Source organism: Muntiacus reevesi, chromosome X (genome assembly GCF_963930625.1).
Source record: "Muntiacus reevesi chromosome X, mMunRee1.1, whole genome shotgun sequence".
In the NCBI taxonomy this organism is placed as follows: domain Eukaryota; kingdom Metazoa; phylum Chordata; class Mammalia; order Artiodactyla; family Cervidae; genus Muntiacus; species Muntiacus reevesi.
The window spans coordinates 6,016,446-6,035,229 of record NC_089271.1 but is presented as its reverse complement, the minus strand read 5'-3'; the positions used below and the strand labels follow the sequence as shown (position 1 = coordinate 6,035,229).

The 18,784-nt window shown below is 47.3% G+C and overlaps 1 protein-coding gene across 1 annotated transcript in view; it reads left to right on the top strand.

Annotated features, from left to right (window-relative positions):
* The window catches only part of ANOS1 (anosmin 1), a 198,481-nt gene that overhangs the window by 141,098 nt on the left and 38,599 nt on the right, over window positions 1-18,784 (top strand). Inside the window, exons 5-6 of the mRNA XM_065916567.1 lie at window positions 6,446-6,630; window positions 12,694-12,823. Of these exons, the coding sequence (XP_065772639.1) occupies window positions 6,446-6,630; window positions 12,694-12,823 (315 nt within the window). The remainder of the gene's footprint in view (window positions 1-6,445; window positions 6,631-12,693; window positions 12,824-18,784) is intronic.

The window sequence follows — 18,784 nt, the reverse complement described above, 5'->3', positions numbered from 1 at the left end:
AATATCTTCCCCAGTTTGAGTTCTGAAGGGTCAGCTCAGTCTGCAAGTACGGATCCCTGTTTGCTGGGTGAATGTTGACCATAGGTTAGGCGTTTTGAAGATTGCGTGACATTGATGATGATGACCCTTATTCGGCATTGACATTCAGAACCCAAGGTCACAGCCGCTGCCCGGCCCAGCAGTGAACTCATCGAGGTGGTCACACACGCACGCTGGTGTTGAAGTGGACCACTCAACTTTCCTAACTTTTGCCATTAACTGATACGGGCCAACCACTGCCCTAATTTCTTTCCTCTTTCTCTCTTATGGGGTAAGGAAAAATTATAAAAATTCATGGAAACACCTATATCCTTTCTGTGTGGTCCCTGTGTGTAGGAGATGCGGGCTGACTTCATAACTTCAGAGGCTGTATATGCCGGAAAGTTGACTTTTTATAAACATGGTATGTTTTGAAAAGATGGTCCACGGAGTGACACTGGAGCGTGTAACGTGGGGTTGTGCTGTGAGAACTATCCTTGGCTGATGCCTCAGGTTACCTCTGCAGGCTGGTATTGGGGTTTGACATGAAAACAGCAGTGAGGTTTTCCTCCACCCTTCCAGTGAAGGCTATTACAAGCCTCAAAAGATGGGACAGTGTTACTCTGGGTGAACCAGGCTCTTGAGTGCTGTCTCTGAAACATGTGCCTTTGTGAGGCTGTGGGATGTTCACAAGCTGACCTTCTGCGGGTGACATGCAAGCTCTGGTTTGTTGGGGGGTTGGTTCTCCTTTGATTCTCCCCTAGTTGAGTTCTGGTTTACTTTACAGCTCCCTCGAACTGTCTTCTGTCTAGAAGTGTTGCTTCCTTATTTTACTGCCTCTCTTGATGCCCACGGCTTCCCTGATAGCTCAGTTGGTAAAGAATCCACCTGCAGCACAGAAGACCCTGGTTCGATTCCTGGGCTGGAAAGATTCCCCTCGGAGAAGGGACAGGCTACTCACTGCAGTATTCTTGGGCTTCCCTGGTGGCTCAGCTGGTCAAGAATTCGCCTGCAGTGTGGGAGACCTGGGTTCCATCCCTGGGTTGGGAAGATGCCCTGGAGAAGGGATAGGCTACCCACTGCAGTATTCTGGCCTGGAGAATCCCATGGACCATATAGACCACAGGGTCGCAAAGAGTCAGACACGACTGAGCGAACTTTACTTTCACTTTTCCCTTCCCTAGCGCCTAGCTGCAGCAGTTAGTTTGGGCAGGGAAAGAGAAACACTGAACTTGTTTTCCAGAGAGAAAAATGCCGGGTAGCCATGCCCTTCGGGTTTACAGGCGGCCGTGACCCAGGGCTCATCTTTAGCTGGTGCTAACCTGGAATCAATCACGGTATCCGTTTGTTTCTTTTCGAAAAGTGCTGATGACGCCACTGCTTTAATATTTCCGTGAACCTGTCAGTACTGGAAATCTGTCAACCTCAGGGTTTTCGAGGTGGACCGCTTTTCACAAATGAACCCCTCGCACTTTGAATACGGTGACCACATGCCCTCACGTGATAGAAACACAGATGCCCTGAGTATAGCTGTCTTTATGAGAGACGCTGAGCAATGACTAATGAATGACTCGCTGAAACACTCTACCTTGGTGCGTTTTTACACCTGGACTTGTGACAAGTCCTTTTCTGAACAGTCACCTCTGGTGATTCGCAACTGCCGATTGCCAGCCTTCGTCGATTTTTCTATCAATCGGTTTTGAACATTTTTTTGAAGTGTTGGGGTTTCCGTGCCCTTTGATTTCAGCAAAAGACTTGCTACGCTTTACAAAAACACCCCCATATACTGCGGGATGCTGTACCGTGGCGTTTTGACATTTTTAACGGAGCCCTTTACATTTCAGATGATGAGGTTGTTTGAGACCAATAAAGAAAGATGGTAGTCATTTACATAATGAAAACCACACCAAGGCCAGATCTCCGCCCTCCGCTCCGGGGATGCCGTCAGGAGGCTGGGGGAGCTTGCAAGAACGGGACCCCTGGAAGGAGGGGCGACGGTGGGGGCCGGGCCCCATCTGCACACAATTAACAACCCAGAGGTTGCAGTTCCTCCCAATCAGGGCAGCCAGCCGACCTTAATGCAGACCAGATGGGCAGTTTCTTCACACACACGGGGCGAGATCGTCGCCCATCAGAATTAAGGAGATGCTTAAAGGAAGGAATTTGAGGTGACAGCGCCCTGATGCTCAGTCGTGAGGTGTGGAGGCCCGTGGCCGTCAGATGACATTCATGACCGAGGCCTCAGGGTCTGGGGGTGTGGGGGTGGGGGTGCCCTCGGTGAGTTCAGGGTACTTCAGCGCTGGACCAGTTACTGGAGCTGCGTTTATGCCAGAGGATTCTCCGTGGAGAGCCAAGGAGAAGGGTGGGCTTGCAGTCTCAGGGACAGTGCTCTGTGAGGATAGGGAAGTAACTAGCCATCTTCTGTCCCTTTAAAAAAAAATCTAGTTTTAATTGGGGGAATCATTACTTTGCAGTGTTGTGTTGGGTTCTGTCATACAACATGAATCAGCCATAAGTGTATGTGTGTGTTCCAATACACACATGTATATATAACATATATATATACAATACAGCATATATATATATATATGCTTTATATGTATAGGTATAAAGCACAGTCGATCCTAAAGGCAATCAGTCCTGAATATTCATTGGAAGGACTCATGCTGAAGCTGAAGTTCCAACACTTTGGCCTCCTGATGCGAAGAACTGACTCTTTGGGAAAGACCCTGATGCTGGGCAAGATTGAAGGCAGGAGAAGGGGATGACAGAGGATGAGATGGGTGGATGGCATCACCGACTCGATGGACATGAGTTTGAGTAAGCCCCAGAAGTTGGTGATGGACAGGGAGGCCTGGCGTGCTGCAGTCTGTGGGGTCGCAGAGAGTCGGACATGACTGAGCAACTTCAACACTTAAACTTTCACCATTTTCCTAGATTCCATATACATGTGTTCATATACAATATTTATTATTCTCTTTCTGATTTACTTGTATAACAGGCTCTAGTTTCATCCATCTCACTAGAACTAGAGTCATTCATTTTTTATTGCTGAGTAATATTTTATGGCTGGCTGTGTATATGTAACACAACCTCTTGATCTATCCATCTGTCGATGGATATCACGGTTGCTTCCATGGTTTAGCTATTATTGTTGTGAACAATTGGGGTACCTGTGTTTTTTTCAGTTGTAGTTTTCTGAGGGTGTATGCCCGGTAGTGGGATTACTGGTTCGTATGGAAGGACTTGATGTTGAAGCTGAAGCTCCAATCCTTTGGCCACCTGATGCGAAGAACTGAGTCACTGGAAACGACCCTGATGCTGGGAAAGATTGAGGGCAGGAGAAGGGGACAACAGAGGAAGAGAAGGGTGGATGGCATCACCAACTCGATGGACATGAGTTTGAGTAAACTCCATTTTCACCAACAGTGCAATAGGGTTCCCTTTTTCTACACACCCTCTCCAGCATTTATTGTTTGTAGATTTTCTTGCTGCTTCGGCTTGCTCTGTTTAAAGAGGAAGCAAAGGAATGTTTGAGTCCCAGGACCTTGATGGCGGAGGGAGATGTGAGCTCCTTGAATAGCTACGATCCCAGAGGAGGTGGCAGCGAATGCCTGCGATGAGCCTTCTCGTTCCTCTCTGAGACTCTCCAGCGGAGATTTTTACCCCTGTTGCCATGTCTTCCTCCTACTTCTTCCTGAGAAAAGAATAAAGAAGTGGGCTACTCCCACTTTTCCAGGTGTATTCCTGAGAGAAGGATAATGCAGTGGGCCAGGCCATTTCTTCGCTGAACAGTTCCACACCGTTTGCTTCTGCAGAATGATCCCTATGGGGACATTGATTGGGGGGGCTGGGGAGGGTGGAGGAGAACTCAGTTCTTGACACACACACCCCTCTCCCGGGGGCTTTAGCTTCATGGGGAAGTGAAGACATTTGGCGAGCTGGCTGTGGTCAGAGGCACTTGAATGCATATGTCGACGGTCACAGGTTCAGCCGAGGAATGGAGCCTTGTACTTCTAGCTGGAGGTTGCGGGAAGGTGGCTGAGAAGGGGGTGGCATCTGGGCTGAGCCAGGACATATTCCAGAGTCTATGTCAGAAAACTGGAGGCAAGAGATTTCAGAGTGAAGGAGACGCCGTGATGGGACCATGGCAGTAGGGGGCGCCTGGCAGTGTGGTCTGGGGAAGCCGGGTGTCAAAGGCAGGTCGTGTGTTGTTTCTATTTAGTCATTCAGTCGTGTCCACCTCTCTGCAACCCCATGGACTGCAGCCCACCAGTGTCCTCCGTCCATGGGCTACTCCAGGCAAGAACGCTGGAGTGGATTGGCAGCCCACACTCGGGGACTCCTGCAAGCTGCAGCTAAGACCCAACACCGCCAGAAATGAATAAACACATAAGTAAATAGTTTTTTTTTCATGTACACCCGTGGCTGATTTCATGCCGATGTGTGGCAGAAACCACCACAATACTGTAAAGTAATTAGCCCCCAATTAAAATCAATTAATTAAAAAAAATTCATCAGTGAGCTTTTGAGCAGATACACACGTGCTGTGTTTAAATCACCCAGCTCCATCCAGATCAATGGTGAATGACTTTAGAATTGCCCACCATAAGACCTCAGTGTGAATTCAGATCAAAATGAGATGGGTTGAAATTTCAGCCATGCCGCTAAGCTGCATCAGATCTCCTCTGTTTTGTAGCTTTACCGCCGCTGAAACTTAGGAAATGGAAACTGAAATGCAGCCTTCCGATCTAACTGTTTCAAAGGAGTTGTCAGCGCTCTAGGCAAATGCTCATTCTCTGTGCAGAACGGCTTTATGAGCAGCTGGTGTTTTTGTTTCGCAATGGCAGTGAACATCACACTGCCGTGCACTCTACCTAAATTTGGTCGGTTTCATCTATCCCTTTGGTATTATGAATTTGTTCTAAGTCCCCGTTTCCATCATGGCTGCTATTTTGAACCATGGTTCTTACATCTTTGGGTTACCAGGCAACTTGCTCGTTCCTTCGGGGGGAAAGAGAAATCAAAATGATGAAGTATGTTCCAACGAGCCACCTGTGAGGGACTTTTTTTTGAAGCCAGGCACTCACGCAGGCCAAAACCCAAACATTATAAATTCATCTTTTTTTTTTTTTTCCCAATTTTAAACAGCAAGTCAGCAGGGGAGAGCTCTGGCCATCACTTGGGGAAATCCACGAGGCCCGTGCTTCAGAAATCATTCCTGTATGCTGTGAGCACATATGTGAGAGGATTGGACTTTGTAATGTTTTTCTTAAAAGGAAAACTCACTCAGACAGAGAGGAGGGGAAACTCGGGAATCGTGTCATGAGCACCCTGAGATATAGCAGCAGAGGCAGAGCGTGTTATGTGAAAAGAAAGACTCGAGACTCCTAATGACTCTCATCTCTGCTGGATTCCATGTTAGGCTCCCTTGTGCAGCCAGCTGTGTACATGCGCGCTCAGCCGTGTCCGACTCTCTGCGATCCCATGGACTGATCCCATGGACTGTAGCCCACCAGGCCCCTCTGTCCATGGGATTCTCCAGGCAAGAATGCTGGAGTGGTTTGCCATGCCCTCCTCCAGGGGATGCGCCCGACCTAGAGATCAAACCAGGGTCTCCCGTGTCTCCTGCATTGCAGGCAGCTTCTTTACTGCTTGAGCCATCAGGGAAACTCGTTTATGTAACAAGTCAAGACCTAATTCCACCTGTTCACTTATGCGTTAGAAAATGGGAATTCTATCAGCTTTTCATTACAAACCAAATTGGATTAAACAGAAGGACTCCTGGCGCATAGAAAATGTTAGGTATTTCTCTTCCCCTTACAAAAGGTTTCATCTGCCCATTTATCAAGTTTTAACCCTAGCAAGAATGTTTTCTAACACTGCCATCTATAATGTTCTTGCACTTTTTTTTTTAATTTAAAGAATGCACATAAAAGAACTGCTCTCGAGGCTATGTGCTTCTTCCCTGGTGGCTCAGATGGTGAAGAATCTGCCTGCAGTGCAGGAAACCTGGGTTCGATCCCTGGTTCAAGAAGATCCCCTGGAGAAGGGAATGACAACCCACTCCAGTATTCTTGCCTGGAGAATCCCATGGACGGAGAAGCCTGGCAGGCTACCATTCTTGGGGGTCACAAAGAGTCAGACACAGCTAAGTGACTCACACTTGAGGTTACTGGGGAGACAAAACCTTGTTGAGGATCAAGAATCAATTTAGACCCTCGGAAACAGCGGGAATGCAAAACTCAACTTGGCATCATGTGATTTCAGATTGAACCCCTGATAGGGAGACGCTGCTGTTACGAAAGGAAACAGACGAGCCTTTGTTGTGAGATGAGTTTCGTCCCCACTTTAGCTCTCCTTCCTCAGCGTTCACCGCGGTCCGCGTCGCATGCAGGTGGTGGTGACTGGCGTGGTTCTATTTCAGGTGTCCCTCTGAAGCCCAGGAAGGAGTTGAGGTTCACGGAACTGCACTCTGGGCAGCTGGAGGTCAAGTGGTCCTCGAAGTTCAACGTGTCCATTGAGCCCGTGATCTACGTGGTGCAGAGAAGGTGGAATTATGGGATTCATCCCAGTGAGGACGACGCCACGCCGTGGCAGACCGTGGCACAGGTGAGTGTTCCGTGGGCAGATCTGTTTGTCCGACTCTGTGCGACCCCGTGGACTGCAGCCCGCCAGGCTCCTCTGTCTGTGCAGTTCTCCAGGCAAGAATTCCGGAGTGGGTTGTCCTTTCCTCCTACAGGGGATCTTCCCAACCCAGGGATTGAACCTGGGTCTCCTGATGTCACCCTTGAGGTGACATCTCCCGCACACCTACACAGAGGAGGTTAACGTCCTGTGGCTTGCTCAAAATAGCCTGAGCATGCAAGTCACTTAAACTGGTGTGCATACACCTCGCCTCCACCCCCCATCCAGTGGAGTGAAAGATAGGAGTGAAAGAAAGTTGGCTCCATGTGCTCACAATGCATGATGAGTGAGTGAGTGAAGTCACTCAGTTGTGTCCGACTCTTTGCGACCCCTATGGACTGTATTCTACCAGGCTCCTCTGTCCGTGGGGTTTTCCAGGCAAGAGCACTGCAGTGGGTTGCCATTTCCTTCTGCAGAAGATCTTCCCGACCCAGGGATTGCGCCCGGGTCTCCCGCATTGTATGCAGACGCTTTACTGTCTGAGCCGCCAGAGAAGTCCCAATACATGGTGGAGGGACATAATTCTCCGTTTCAGAGGATCCATTTACTTATTCGTGGCTGTGCTGAGTCCCTGTTAGTACATTCGGGCTTCCTCTCATTGCAGCAAACGGGGGTTCCTCTTCATTGTGGTGTGAGGGCTTCTCATTGCTGTGGCTTCTAGAATGTGGGCTCTAGAACTCAGGCTCAGAAGTTATGGCCCATGGACTTCCCTGCTCTGAGGACTGTGGGATCTTCCCAGAACAGGGATCCAACTGGTGTCCCATGCATTGCAAGGCTGGTTCTTAAAGCACTGGACCATCAGGGAAGCCATTATCCAATGAGTGTTCACATTTATTTCCTCCAAGAACTGCACGCTTTTAAGCCTTGAGACACATGCAGAACCCACTAGACTGAGGGAAATGCAAGCACCCGTAGGACTCGTTAACCCGCCATGAGATCATCTCGACATCTTCTCCCGTGTTGCTCCTGAAAGGTTGTTGCTGAACCATGAAAAGACACTGGGATTCCTGGCCTCCGGACGAGAAGAATTCAAATCTGGGGCCAGAGACGAGGCTTGATCGCTCAGAGCTTTTGTGTAATAAAGTTTTATTAAAGTATAAAAGAGATAGAGAAAGTGTCTGACATAGACATCAGAAGAGGGGCAGAAAGAGTGCCCCCTTGCTAGTGTTAGCAATGGAGTTATGTACTTTTTAATTACTTATTACAGTGAATCAAAAGAATGCCTGCAGGTTGTCAAGACCTTACTAGACCCACTCCCATCATTTACATTTTAAGATAACAGGATTAGCCAGAAGGTTTTTTTTTTTCCGGAAACTGTCCTCAAGCCAAATACATTATTGTTACATAATCCTAAGGAATGCAGAGGAAAAAAAGTTTGTCCTTTCCTCCTCCTTGAGAATTCTAGACCCCTCTCTTCCTTGGGGACCCCCGGACTTCTTATCAACCTGCCTAGGAATTGACTCTCTCACTCCCACATTTAAGCTTTCATTCTGCACAGGACTTGAGTGGCTGAAGTAGAGTCCTATCACCAAACTCCTTGGTGGGAAGCAGCGGGCAGTCTTGAATCTTCCCTGAGTGATTCCTTCTCGTTCCTCTTGGTCAGCTCCCCAACCAATGGGCCACCGAACAATACCCCTCCTGAGGAAAGAAGCAATGATCAGTATGAAACCACTTCATGCTTTTCAACAAGTAGACATGCCTTCTCCACATGTAGGTCTATAGGGAAATCTTCTCTGCTGATGTGTGTAAGACCGTCTGTCTCCAAGGACGAGATTCCCTTGATTTTTTTTTTCAGTACATGTAAACTACAGTTCGATACTCAGGTGTTTGAAAGAAAAATGTAATCCCTTTTTCATCAGTCGTGTCTCAGAGAGGATAAACACAAGAGTAAAGACCTCAAAAGCAGTGAGAAATGTGATGTTAAAACGATTATTTTTTTTAAAAATTGGAGGATATGCAATGTTGTGTTAGCTTCTGCCATACGACAAAGTGAATAAATCACATGTGTACGATATCCCTTCCTTCTTGACCCTTCCACCTGCCTCTTCCACCCCTCTAGGTCATCGCAGAGAACCGGGCTAAGCTCCCTGTGTTACACGGCAGGTTCCTGCTAACTTTCTATTCCGCATATAAAGTAGTGCATATGGTCAGTGCGATTCGTGTGTATAGTCAGCGCTACTTGCCGAGTTTGTCCCACTCACTCCTTCCCATTCTGTGTCCACACATCCATTCTATAGGTCTCTTTCTTCCCTGCAAATAGGTCCATCACTGCCCATTTTTGAGGTTCCATATATATACACTGATATTCGACATTTATTTTTTTCTCTTTCTGCCATATTCGACTGTGTAGCACAGGCTCTCGGCGCACCCACCTCATTACACCTGACTCAGATTCATTCCTTTTTTTATGGCTGAGTAATATTCCACTGTGTATATGTACCACATCTAAAAGAAACATCTTCAGTTAGGAGGAAAAAAAGAACTGGTCAGAAATATTTGGTAATTTTATTCCATATCTATCTTGTTAAAAAACCTTCTGCTTTAACAAAACATAAAGATGTTCAGAATACAGCCTAAAATTATGTTTGGTTTACATGGCATTCTCCCCTAAATGGTGCTAAGTTATCACTTGTAGAATTTACAAATTACCGATTTGAAGATTTATGAAAGTAACTGATGATAAGACTTTCTCTTTCATATGCTCTTTCTTGGAGAGAGGAAAGATCTTACTCTATCATTTGTATTATTATTGCTGTTTTCTGTGGTTAATGCCACACGAAATGCTTCCTTTCTGTGTCTGCTGAGCATGCTGACTTTAGTTCCTTAAACTGGAGGCTGAAACTAGACAAAGAAGTCAATGGAAATGTCTCAAATTCAGCCAGATAAGGTAGAAAGGTATGCTTAGAAGTCACGCTCTTCCTTTTTTTAAAAAAAATTATTTTTTATTTTAAATTAATTTATTTTAATTGGAGGCTAACTACTGTAGACTGTTGTGGTGATTTTTGCCACACACTGACATGAATCAGCCACGCGTGTACATGTGTCCCCCATCCTGAACCCCCCACCCACCCTCCTCCCCACCCCATCCCTCTGGGTCATCCCAGAGCACCGGCTTTGAGTGCCCTGCCTCATGCACTGAACTTGCACTGATCATCTGTTTCACATACAGTAATATACATGTCTCAGTTCTGTTCTTTCAAACCATCCCACCCTGGCCTTCTGGGCATACACACCGAGGAAACCAGAATTGAAGGAGACACGTGTACCCCAGTGTTCATCGCAGCACTGTTTGCAGTAGCTAGGATATGGAAGCAACCCAGATGTCCATCGTCAAACGAATGGATAACAAAGCTGTGGTACATATACACCATGGAGTATTACTCAGCTTATAAAAAAGAATGTGTTTGAGTCAGTTCTAATGAGGTGGATGAAACTGGAGCCCATTATACAGAGTGAAATTAGTCAGAAAGAAAAACACCCACACAGTATATTAACGTATATATGTGGAATTTAGAAAGATGGTAATGACGACCCTGTTTATTTATTTTAATCACGGAAATGCTTGGCTTCTTTTGATGTTGAAGTACATGTGGCAGTCCTTTTCAGTAACTTATCACAAGCTGAGGTTTAAGAGGGTTTCAATTCCGTTCTGTTGCCCAGTTTCATGCACGGAGCGTCACGTTGAGCTCAGTTGGCACTAGGCCTAGATGACCCACAGAACTCAGACATTTATCCCTTGGAGTTGATAGCTTATGGTGAACGATGTTGGATTCACGATCTCTGAAGAAGAAGACTTAGCTTCGGAACCAGGGACCAGGCTTCACCGCTCAAGAGCTTTTGTGTAGCAGAGCTTTATTAAAGTGACCAGAGGGATAGGGGAAGCTTCTGACACAGACATCAGAAGTAGGACAGAGAGTGCCCGCCTCACTAGTGTTAGCAAGGGAGTCATATGCTCTTTAAGTGAGTTATGACAGTAAATCAAAAGAACGTCTCAAGGTTGTAAAAATTTTACCTTACCCACTCCCACAATTTACATTTTAGGATAAGAGGATTAGACCTTAACAACAGAAAGATCCTACCAGACCCATTCCCATAATATACATTCTCAGTTCAGTTCAGTTCAGTTGTTCAGTCATGTCCGACTCTTTCGACCCCATGGACTGCAGCACACCAGGCCTCCCTGCCCATCACCAACTCCCCGTGTTTACCCAGACTCATGTCCATGGAGTCGGTGATGCCATCCAACCATCTCATCCTCTGTCATCCCCTTCTCCTCCTGCCTTCAATCTTTCCCAGCATCAGGGTCTTTTCAAGTGAGTCAGCTCTTTGCATCAGGTGGCCACAGTACTGGAGTTTCAGCTTCAGCATCAGTCCTTCCAATGAATATTCAGGACTGATTTCCTTGAGGATGGACTGGTTGGATCTCCTTGCAGTCCAAGGGACTCTCAAGAGTCTTCTCCAACACCACAGTTCAAAAGCATCAATTCTTTGGTGCTCAGCTTTCTTTATGGTCCAACGCTCACATCCATACATGACCACTGGAATATAATCTTTAGTATATATAGTCCTTAGTATAGAGTTTAAACTGAGTTGTTTGCTGTGTAATCATCAGTTCCAGGCTTAAAGGGAAAAAGAAAGTTTTATGTGGCTAAGACTAAGCAATGTAGAGGGGAAAAATAGATGTTTGCCCTGTCCTCCTCCTTGAGAATTCCAGATCCCTATCTCCTCCTCGAGAACCCCAGACCCCTCTCTCCTCGGGGACCCGTGGGCTTCTTATCCACCTGCCTAGGAAGTGACTCTCAGCGTCATGGCCAAGTGCTCAGGTCTTCCCGAGGACATGGTTGGAAGTGGGCCTGTCGCCCTGTCTGAGATCTTGGGACTTACGCAGAGGGAGAGCAAGCCCTATCGATGTGGCCCTATGTGCAGTTTTCTATATATAAATATATATTCATACAACCACTCCTGATGACTCAACAGTAAAGGACCCACCTGCCAATGCAGCAGACTCAGGTTCGATCCCTGCGTCGGGAAGATCCCTTGGAGAAGGACATGGCAACCCACTCCAGTGATCTTGCCTGGAGAATCCCATGGACAGAGGAGCCTGGTGGGCTACAGTCTGTGTGGTTGCAAAGAGTCAGACAAGACTTAGTGATTACACTACCTCCACATAGTAACACACCTCACCCTTCAGGAACATGAATCTATGTGCATCTTACATGATTTACTCAAGCTAAAAAAAAGAAAAGAAAAGAAAGAAAAAGCCTTGAGCTGCCATGTACTTCCAGAATTTAAGTGTGTGGGTTCACATACCTACTTCCAGAGTTATCTTTGGTGTGGAAGTATGAGGCATTTTCCTTCTGTCATCTACAGATGACTGCATGTTCTCAGTAATGTAATGATCGCTTCATATATTTATTCATTCATGAAGTGAAGCGACAGTCACTCAGTCGTGGCCAGCTCTCTGCAACCCCACAGACTGTAGCCCACCAGGTTCCTCTGTCCATGGGATTCTCCAGGCAAGATTACTGGAGTGGGTTGCCATTTCCCTTCTCCAGGGAATCTTCCTGACCCAGAGATAGAACCTGGGTCTCCCGCATTGCGGACAGATTCTTGACCTTCTGACCCACAGGGGAAGCCCATTATTCATTCATATGTATACTTCGTTAATGAAAACCCTCCAATGCGGTATATAGTCACCAGAGGTAAAAACCAGCCCGTGCATTCATCATGAGACTTTGACTTCCACAGAGCCATCAGAGTCCTTGGGAATAAATACCTGTGAGTGGCATGGAGCCGCTGGAACCTCCCCTGGAAATTCCTTGATCCCGACAGCCCTCCCTGGAACTCAGCAGGGTCGCCCATCCTCACCCAGCAGGGCAGGGGGAGAGTAGGACTGTCGAGTCCGCAGATGAGCTGAGCGTGTGTTTACAAAGCAGACGCAGCGGGCACATCGGGGTAACAGGCTTCTGTGTGCCTCTCCCCTCTCAGACCACGGACGAGCGGGTGCAGCTGACGGACATCCGGCCCAGCAGATGGTACCAGTTCCGCGTGGCGGCCGTCAACGTGCATGGGACCCGAGGCTTCACCGCCCCCAGCAAGCACTTCCGCTCCTCCAAAGGTCAGTTGTGCTGGCTGCCCACCCACCCACCTCGCGATGGAGGGGAAATCCGTGGAGTCTCCAGGCTGGTGCGGGTGCGTCTGGCCAGCACGTGGCTTTGCTGTGCTGAGTGAATGGGACCAGATGCCCCTGAAGGAGCCGCAGGAATCCATGGCTGCGAGGATCCCTGGGTCTTGACTTCTGCGAGGCTCCGGAAAGTGTCATCACCATGATGTTTTCTCAGCTTTCGTGTCTGCCACATCAGACGGTGCATGTCTCTTGAAAACAGTGGCTCCGCTGAGCGTGCATTCACCTCCTGTTTCACACCAGGCAGAGTTTAAATGCGTCCTGAGGCACTTTATTTTTTTTTTTTTTTTTTAATATTATTTTATTAGTTGGAGGCCAATCACTTCACAACATTTCAGTGGGTTTTGTCATACATTGACATGAATCAGCCATATAGTTACACGTATTCCCCATCCCGATCCCCCCTCCCACCTCCCTCTCCACCCGACTCCTCAGGGTCCTCCCAGTGCACCAGGCCCGAGCACTTGACTCATGCATCCCACCTGGGCTGGTGGTCTGTTTCACCATAGACAATATACATGCTGTTCTTTCAAAACATCCCACCCTCACGTTCTCCCCCAGAGGCAGTTTATCGTGGCTATCACTTTCTTCCCTTCTCATTTCGCTGATGCTCTAAAACCTCTGTAAGTGTGATGAATACTCACTGTTTTCCATTTGTGGTTGGTTTACTCTGGGATAGTGCAAGGACATGATTGGACTGGATATTAAGGATAGCTCTGCTTTATTTCTCCAGTTGTGTTGGGCGTTCTGAATTAATGATACAGCTGGCCTGGCTAATCAGCCAGGTCCATTTTCATGGAAGGAGGTTAGTGAGGTTATTCACTTGCTAATCAGCAGTTATCCTCCTCGACAGGAAGTCATTCAAGCTCATTTTAGGCAGGCATTGTGATGTTAATGAATAATGTGAGGCGTGTAACATAAGTCTTTCAAGATGGGAAGGTTTGCACTGGCTGCTATAAATTGCAATTACTTTCCATTTTGAATGTCTAGGTGGCTCAGCGGTAAAGGACCTGCCAGCCAATGCAGAAGACGCAGGTTCGATCCCTGGGTCAGAAAGATCCCCTGGGGGAGGAAATGGCAACCCACTGCAGTATTCTTGCCTGGAGAATCCCATGGACAGAGGAGCCTGGTGGGCTGCAGTCCATGAGGTAGCAAAAGAGTCAGACGCGACTGAGCCCATACATGCTCTTATGTTTCAGCTAGTCTGTCTATATCTCACTAGAATAATACTGCCACACCTTTATCGAGATAATTACAGGTCTCAAGTGGAAGATTTGCAGCCAAAATAATTTAAATACTTGGATGCCCTTCCAGTATTTATTGTAGATTTTTTTTTTTTTTTTAAATTGACTGCACTAGGTCTGAGTCGTGGCAGGCGGACCCTTCAGTCTTCATTGCACGTGGGGTCCAGTTCCCTGACCAGGGATTGAACCTGGGTCCCCTGAGCGTGCAGAGCTTAGCCATTGGACCACCAGGGAAGTCCCCTGTGTTGTAGGTTTTTCTTTTTAACTCTTCCTTTTAAAAAGCCCCTTTAAGAATGGTATATCCCGCACACCCCGCTCCAAGGTGGAAACACTGAGCAAGCCGGAAAGAGAACTAACAGAGACGTAAGACCTTTCTCGAATGAGGACTGTCTCCCTGTGGTCCGATGATCGAGAGAGGCCGTGCGAATAAATAGTCAGCGGTGGGTTCAGAGGCGAGGATCCGCACGGGGCTCGGGAAGTCTTGGCCTTGACTTTCCCAGTTCACACGTGGTCCAGGCGTGCTGCGGTCACACCGTGTTCCCACTGGCCCCGTTGCCTGCTTGTGGTCTGGCGATCTCAGAGGCTCGTGCACGCACGAGGCACAGTGGTGTGCAGTCTCTGCATGCACAGGACAGATCCCATTCGGGGCTGGGTGAGACCTGAGCAGAGGTGCCATGACCGAGGCTGCCAACCTCCTGGGGGAGACAGCAGGGTCATGTCGCCCCAGCCCTTCCTGCGTATCTGAGCACCGCTCGGGTCTCGGATTAGCCCTCTGTCCGTCAGTTGAAATGGGCTTTCGTTGAATGAAGGTGTGCCGTTTGGGCAGTCCCTGCACTCACCATTAAATCGTTCTATTTCTTGGTTTTACAAACGTGCCCAGCATTCAGCATTGCAGAGTGCACGTCTGAAGCAAAAAACACACGCTTGGAATTCGTGGTAGATTCTAGAGTCGTCACTGAAGACGCATCACAGAATGACGGGACCCTCACAGACCCACTAAGCAGCTGACGCTGATTCTTCCAGTATGCGGCTAAGGGTTGTGGTTGTTGCTCAGTCACTAGCTCATGTCCAACTCTTTGCAACTCCATGGACTGCAGCACGCCAGGCCTCCCTGTCCATCACCATCTCCTAGTGTTTGCTCAAACTCATGTCCATGACGTCGGTGATGCCATCCAACCATCGCATCCTCTGTTGTCCCCTTCTCCTCCTGCCTTCAATCTTTCCCAGCATCGGGGTCTTTTCTAATGAGTCGGCTCCTCACATCAAAGGGCCAAAGTATTGAAGCTTCAGCTTCCGCATCAGTCCTTCCAATGAATAATCAGGGTTGATTTCCTTTAGGATGGACTGGTTGGATCTCCTTGCAGTCCAAGGGACTCTCAAGAGTCTTCTCCAGCACCACAATTTGAAAGCATCATTCTTTAGGTTCCACATGTAAGTGATATTATATGAAGCTTGTCTTCAGAAGTATGATCATCTAAAGGTCTCTCTCCTTGTTGCCATTTGCACACTGGTTTTCTGTGCAAATGTGGAGGTGGGTTTCTTTATGTAAACACAGGCATTGCTGGGACACCTTGAGGTGCCTGGCTCACAGTAGGTGATGGCCTTTCTCCCTGGGCAGGACAGAGCAAGGGCTCCTTTCTCATGGGATTTCATATCAGTGCGATGATAGACCTGCATTTCTCCAGCGGTGACAAGTGATTTCATTTGGCATTTTCCGCATCGTAGGCACTAGGTTATTCCAACATTGTGCCTGTTAGTTTTTGCTCGTGGAATTAACTACGAAAGGCTCAGAGAGGAAACCGTAAATCTTTCTTCTGAAATCCAAGTGTTCCATCTTCCTTTGCCAAAAGCACTACATAGAGTTGTTAATAAAAGGAACTGTTTTCAAGGCTGAATTTGGATAGGCCTGCTAAATACTGAATGCATCTTGCCCTGGAAATCACGCAAATTGTAAAAGGAGCTAACATGGCCTTCCTCTTCCATTTGTCTCTGAGGGTGTGTTTGCTTCCTGCCTCATGAGACATATTTCTGTAGATGACTGGGAAGCTTATAAAGAGGGAGTGGATGAGGCAGAAAGAGAAGTGGGATGGGGGGAAATGCTCTCATTTAAGCCTCAAGGAAGCTCTCATCTTGTGATATGACTCTGGCCCTCTCACACTACATTCCCAAACAAGTGAATGAAACTCTGATCCTCAGTTTCCTCATCTGTGAAATGGGAACACGATGCCAACATTTCAAAAACAAACTACAGTCATGTGCTCATTAGAAATAAGCACCGCTTACAAGACCTGGCTTTGATCCCTGGGTTGGGAAGATCCCCCGGAGAAGGAAATGGCAGCCCACTCCAGTGTCCTTGCCTGGAGAAACCCATGGACAGAGGAGCCTGGAGGGCTGCAGTCCATGGGGTTGCAAAGAGTTGGACACAACTGAACGACTAACACTTTTATGACCAGCTCCAAGAGACTTCATGGTGTCATTGCTTTAGAAAGACTGACTCAGGGTTGGCACTGTGTGGCCCGTGGTCCACGTTTGGCCTGCTACCTGTTTCTGCAAATAGCTTTTCATTAGCACAGAGCCACGCTCATTTGTTGCCATATTGTCAATCTTTGTGGTGGTGATTCAGTCATTCAGTCATGTCCAACTGTTTGCGACCCCATGGACTGCAGCACGCCAGGCTTCCCTGTCCTTCGCTATTTCTTGGACTGTGCTCAAACTCATGTCCGTTGAGTCATGATGCCATCCAACCATCTCATTCTCTGTCACTCTCTTCTCCTCCTGCCTTCAATCTTTCCCAGCATCAGGGCCTTTTTTAATGAGTCTATGGCTGCTTTTTCTAAAAAAGCACTTTTTAGTTTGTATTGGGGTATAGCTTATTAACAATATTGTGATGGTTTCAGGTGGACAATAAAGAGACTCAACCATACATGTACATGTATCCATTCTGCCCCAAACTCCCCTCCCATCCAGGCTACAACATGACATTGAGCAGAGTTCCCCGTGCTGTCCAGCAGGTCCTTGCTGGTTCTCCATGTTAAATACAGCCGTGTGTCCATATCCATCCCAGACTCCCTGACTATCCTTCCCTCGTCCTTCCCCCTGGTGACTATAAGGTTACTACAGAGTATTGAGCAGAGTTCCCTGTGCTGTCCAGTGGGTCCTTGCTGGTTCTCCATGGTAAATACAGCCGTGTGTCCATGTCCATCCCAGACTCCCTGACTATCCCTTCCCCCATCTTTCCCCCTGGGAACCATCAGGTTATTACAGAGTATTGAGCAGACTTCCCTGGGCTGTCCAACAGGTCCTTGGTGGTTCTCCATGTGAAATACAGCAGTGTGTCCACGTCCATCCCAGACTCCCTGACTGTCCCTTCTCCCATCCTTCCCCCTGGGAACCATAAGGTTATTACACAGTAATAAATGCAGACATGCAGGGGCATGAGAGTCTTAGCCCCTCTGTCTCCCCTCCCCGTCTTTCTCACTTCTGACTGCCACCAGCTACGTGAATGACCTCAGGCAGGTCACTTCACCAATTCAACCCTACGGGTCTAAAGGTTGAATGATCCTTACCAGTTTAGAAAAAAAAAAAAAAGACCAGAGAAGTAGCTTATAGAATCCTTTTAAGTCTTTATCATAATGTGGCATCAGCTATATGCACATAATTGTTTTCCACAAACTTCCAAATGCAGTTCAAAGTTTTCGTATAATCCAAACATTATGTAAATTGAAAGAAAACATCTTGTACATCTCAACAACGTGAATATACTTCATTTCACAATGTAGGGAACCACTTCACAAGGACATGGATGGCTGCAATGTGGAAATTTGTTGGGACTGATTGAAATCCTTCAGCTTAGAAGGGTCAGACAAACTCTCATCTAAAGTCTTCCGTGACTAAACAGATAAATGAAGAGCTGGTTTACAGAGACTGATTGGGGCTGATAAACAGATCATCTCTGCTATTCCCTCTTGGCTCTGTAATTTTAAAGTGATTATTTGGGGGCGGGGTGGGGAAGGAAGAGATTGGAGTGTCTTATCTTCGTTATGGGAATATGCCACCTTGGTATTCTGAACACTGAATTGGGCCTTATGTTTAAGAGAATGTGAAAGTGAACGAGTTAGTCACTCAGTCGTGTCTGACTCTTTGTGATCCCTATGGACTGTAGCCCGCCAGGCTCCTCTGTCCATGGGATTCTCCAGGCAAGAACACTGCGGTGGGTTGCCATTCCCTTCTCCAGGCAGATATTCCTTCCCCAGGGACTGGACCTGGGTCTCCTGCATTGTAGGCAGATTCTTACTTGTTTGAGCTAGCAGGAAAGAAGCTTTGAGCCAAATACTCTTCATTTCTTTACTTAAAGGCATAATTTCCTAATGCCATTTCATCCATTATGTTGTTTCAAGTTTCACAAACTAGGTGATGCTATCCTGGACTATTGCAATCACATGTAAGGCATGAGCTATTTTTCTAGGGCAGTGAGTAATGACAGAATGAATGAAGTAGATTAAGGAAATGATGAAATACCACCAGTTGACTTTCCTAAACTGGGAACTCTCTTTAGAAATGTAGATGATTCTGCGCTTTTGCTGTGAACTTCGAATTTCTGGAAGCATTAACTGTGTATTTTCAGCACATAGGCATCCAGGTGCATCGTTGA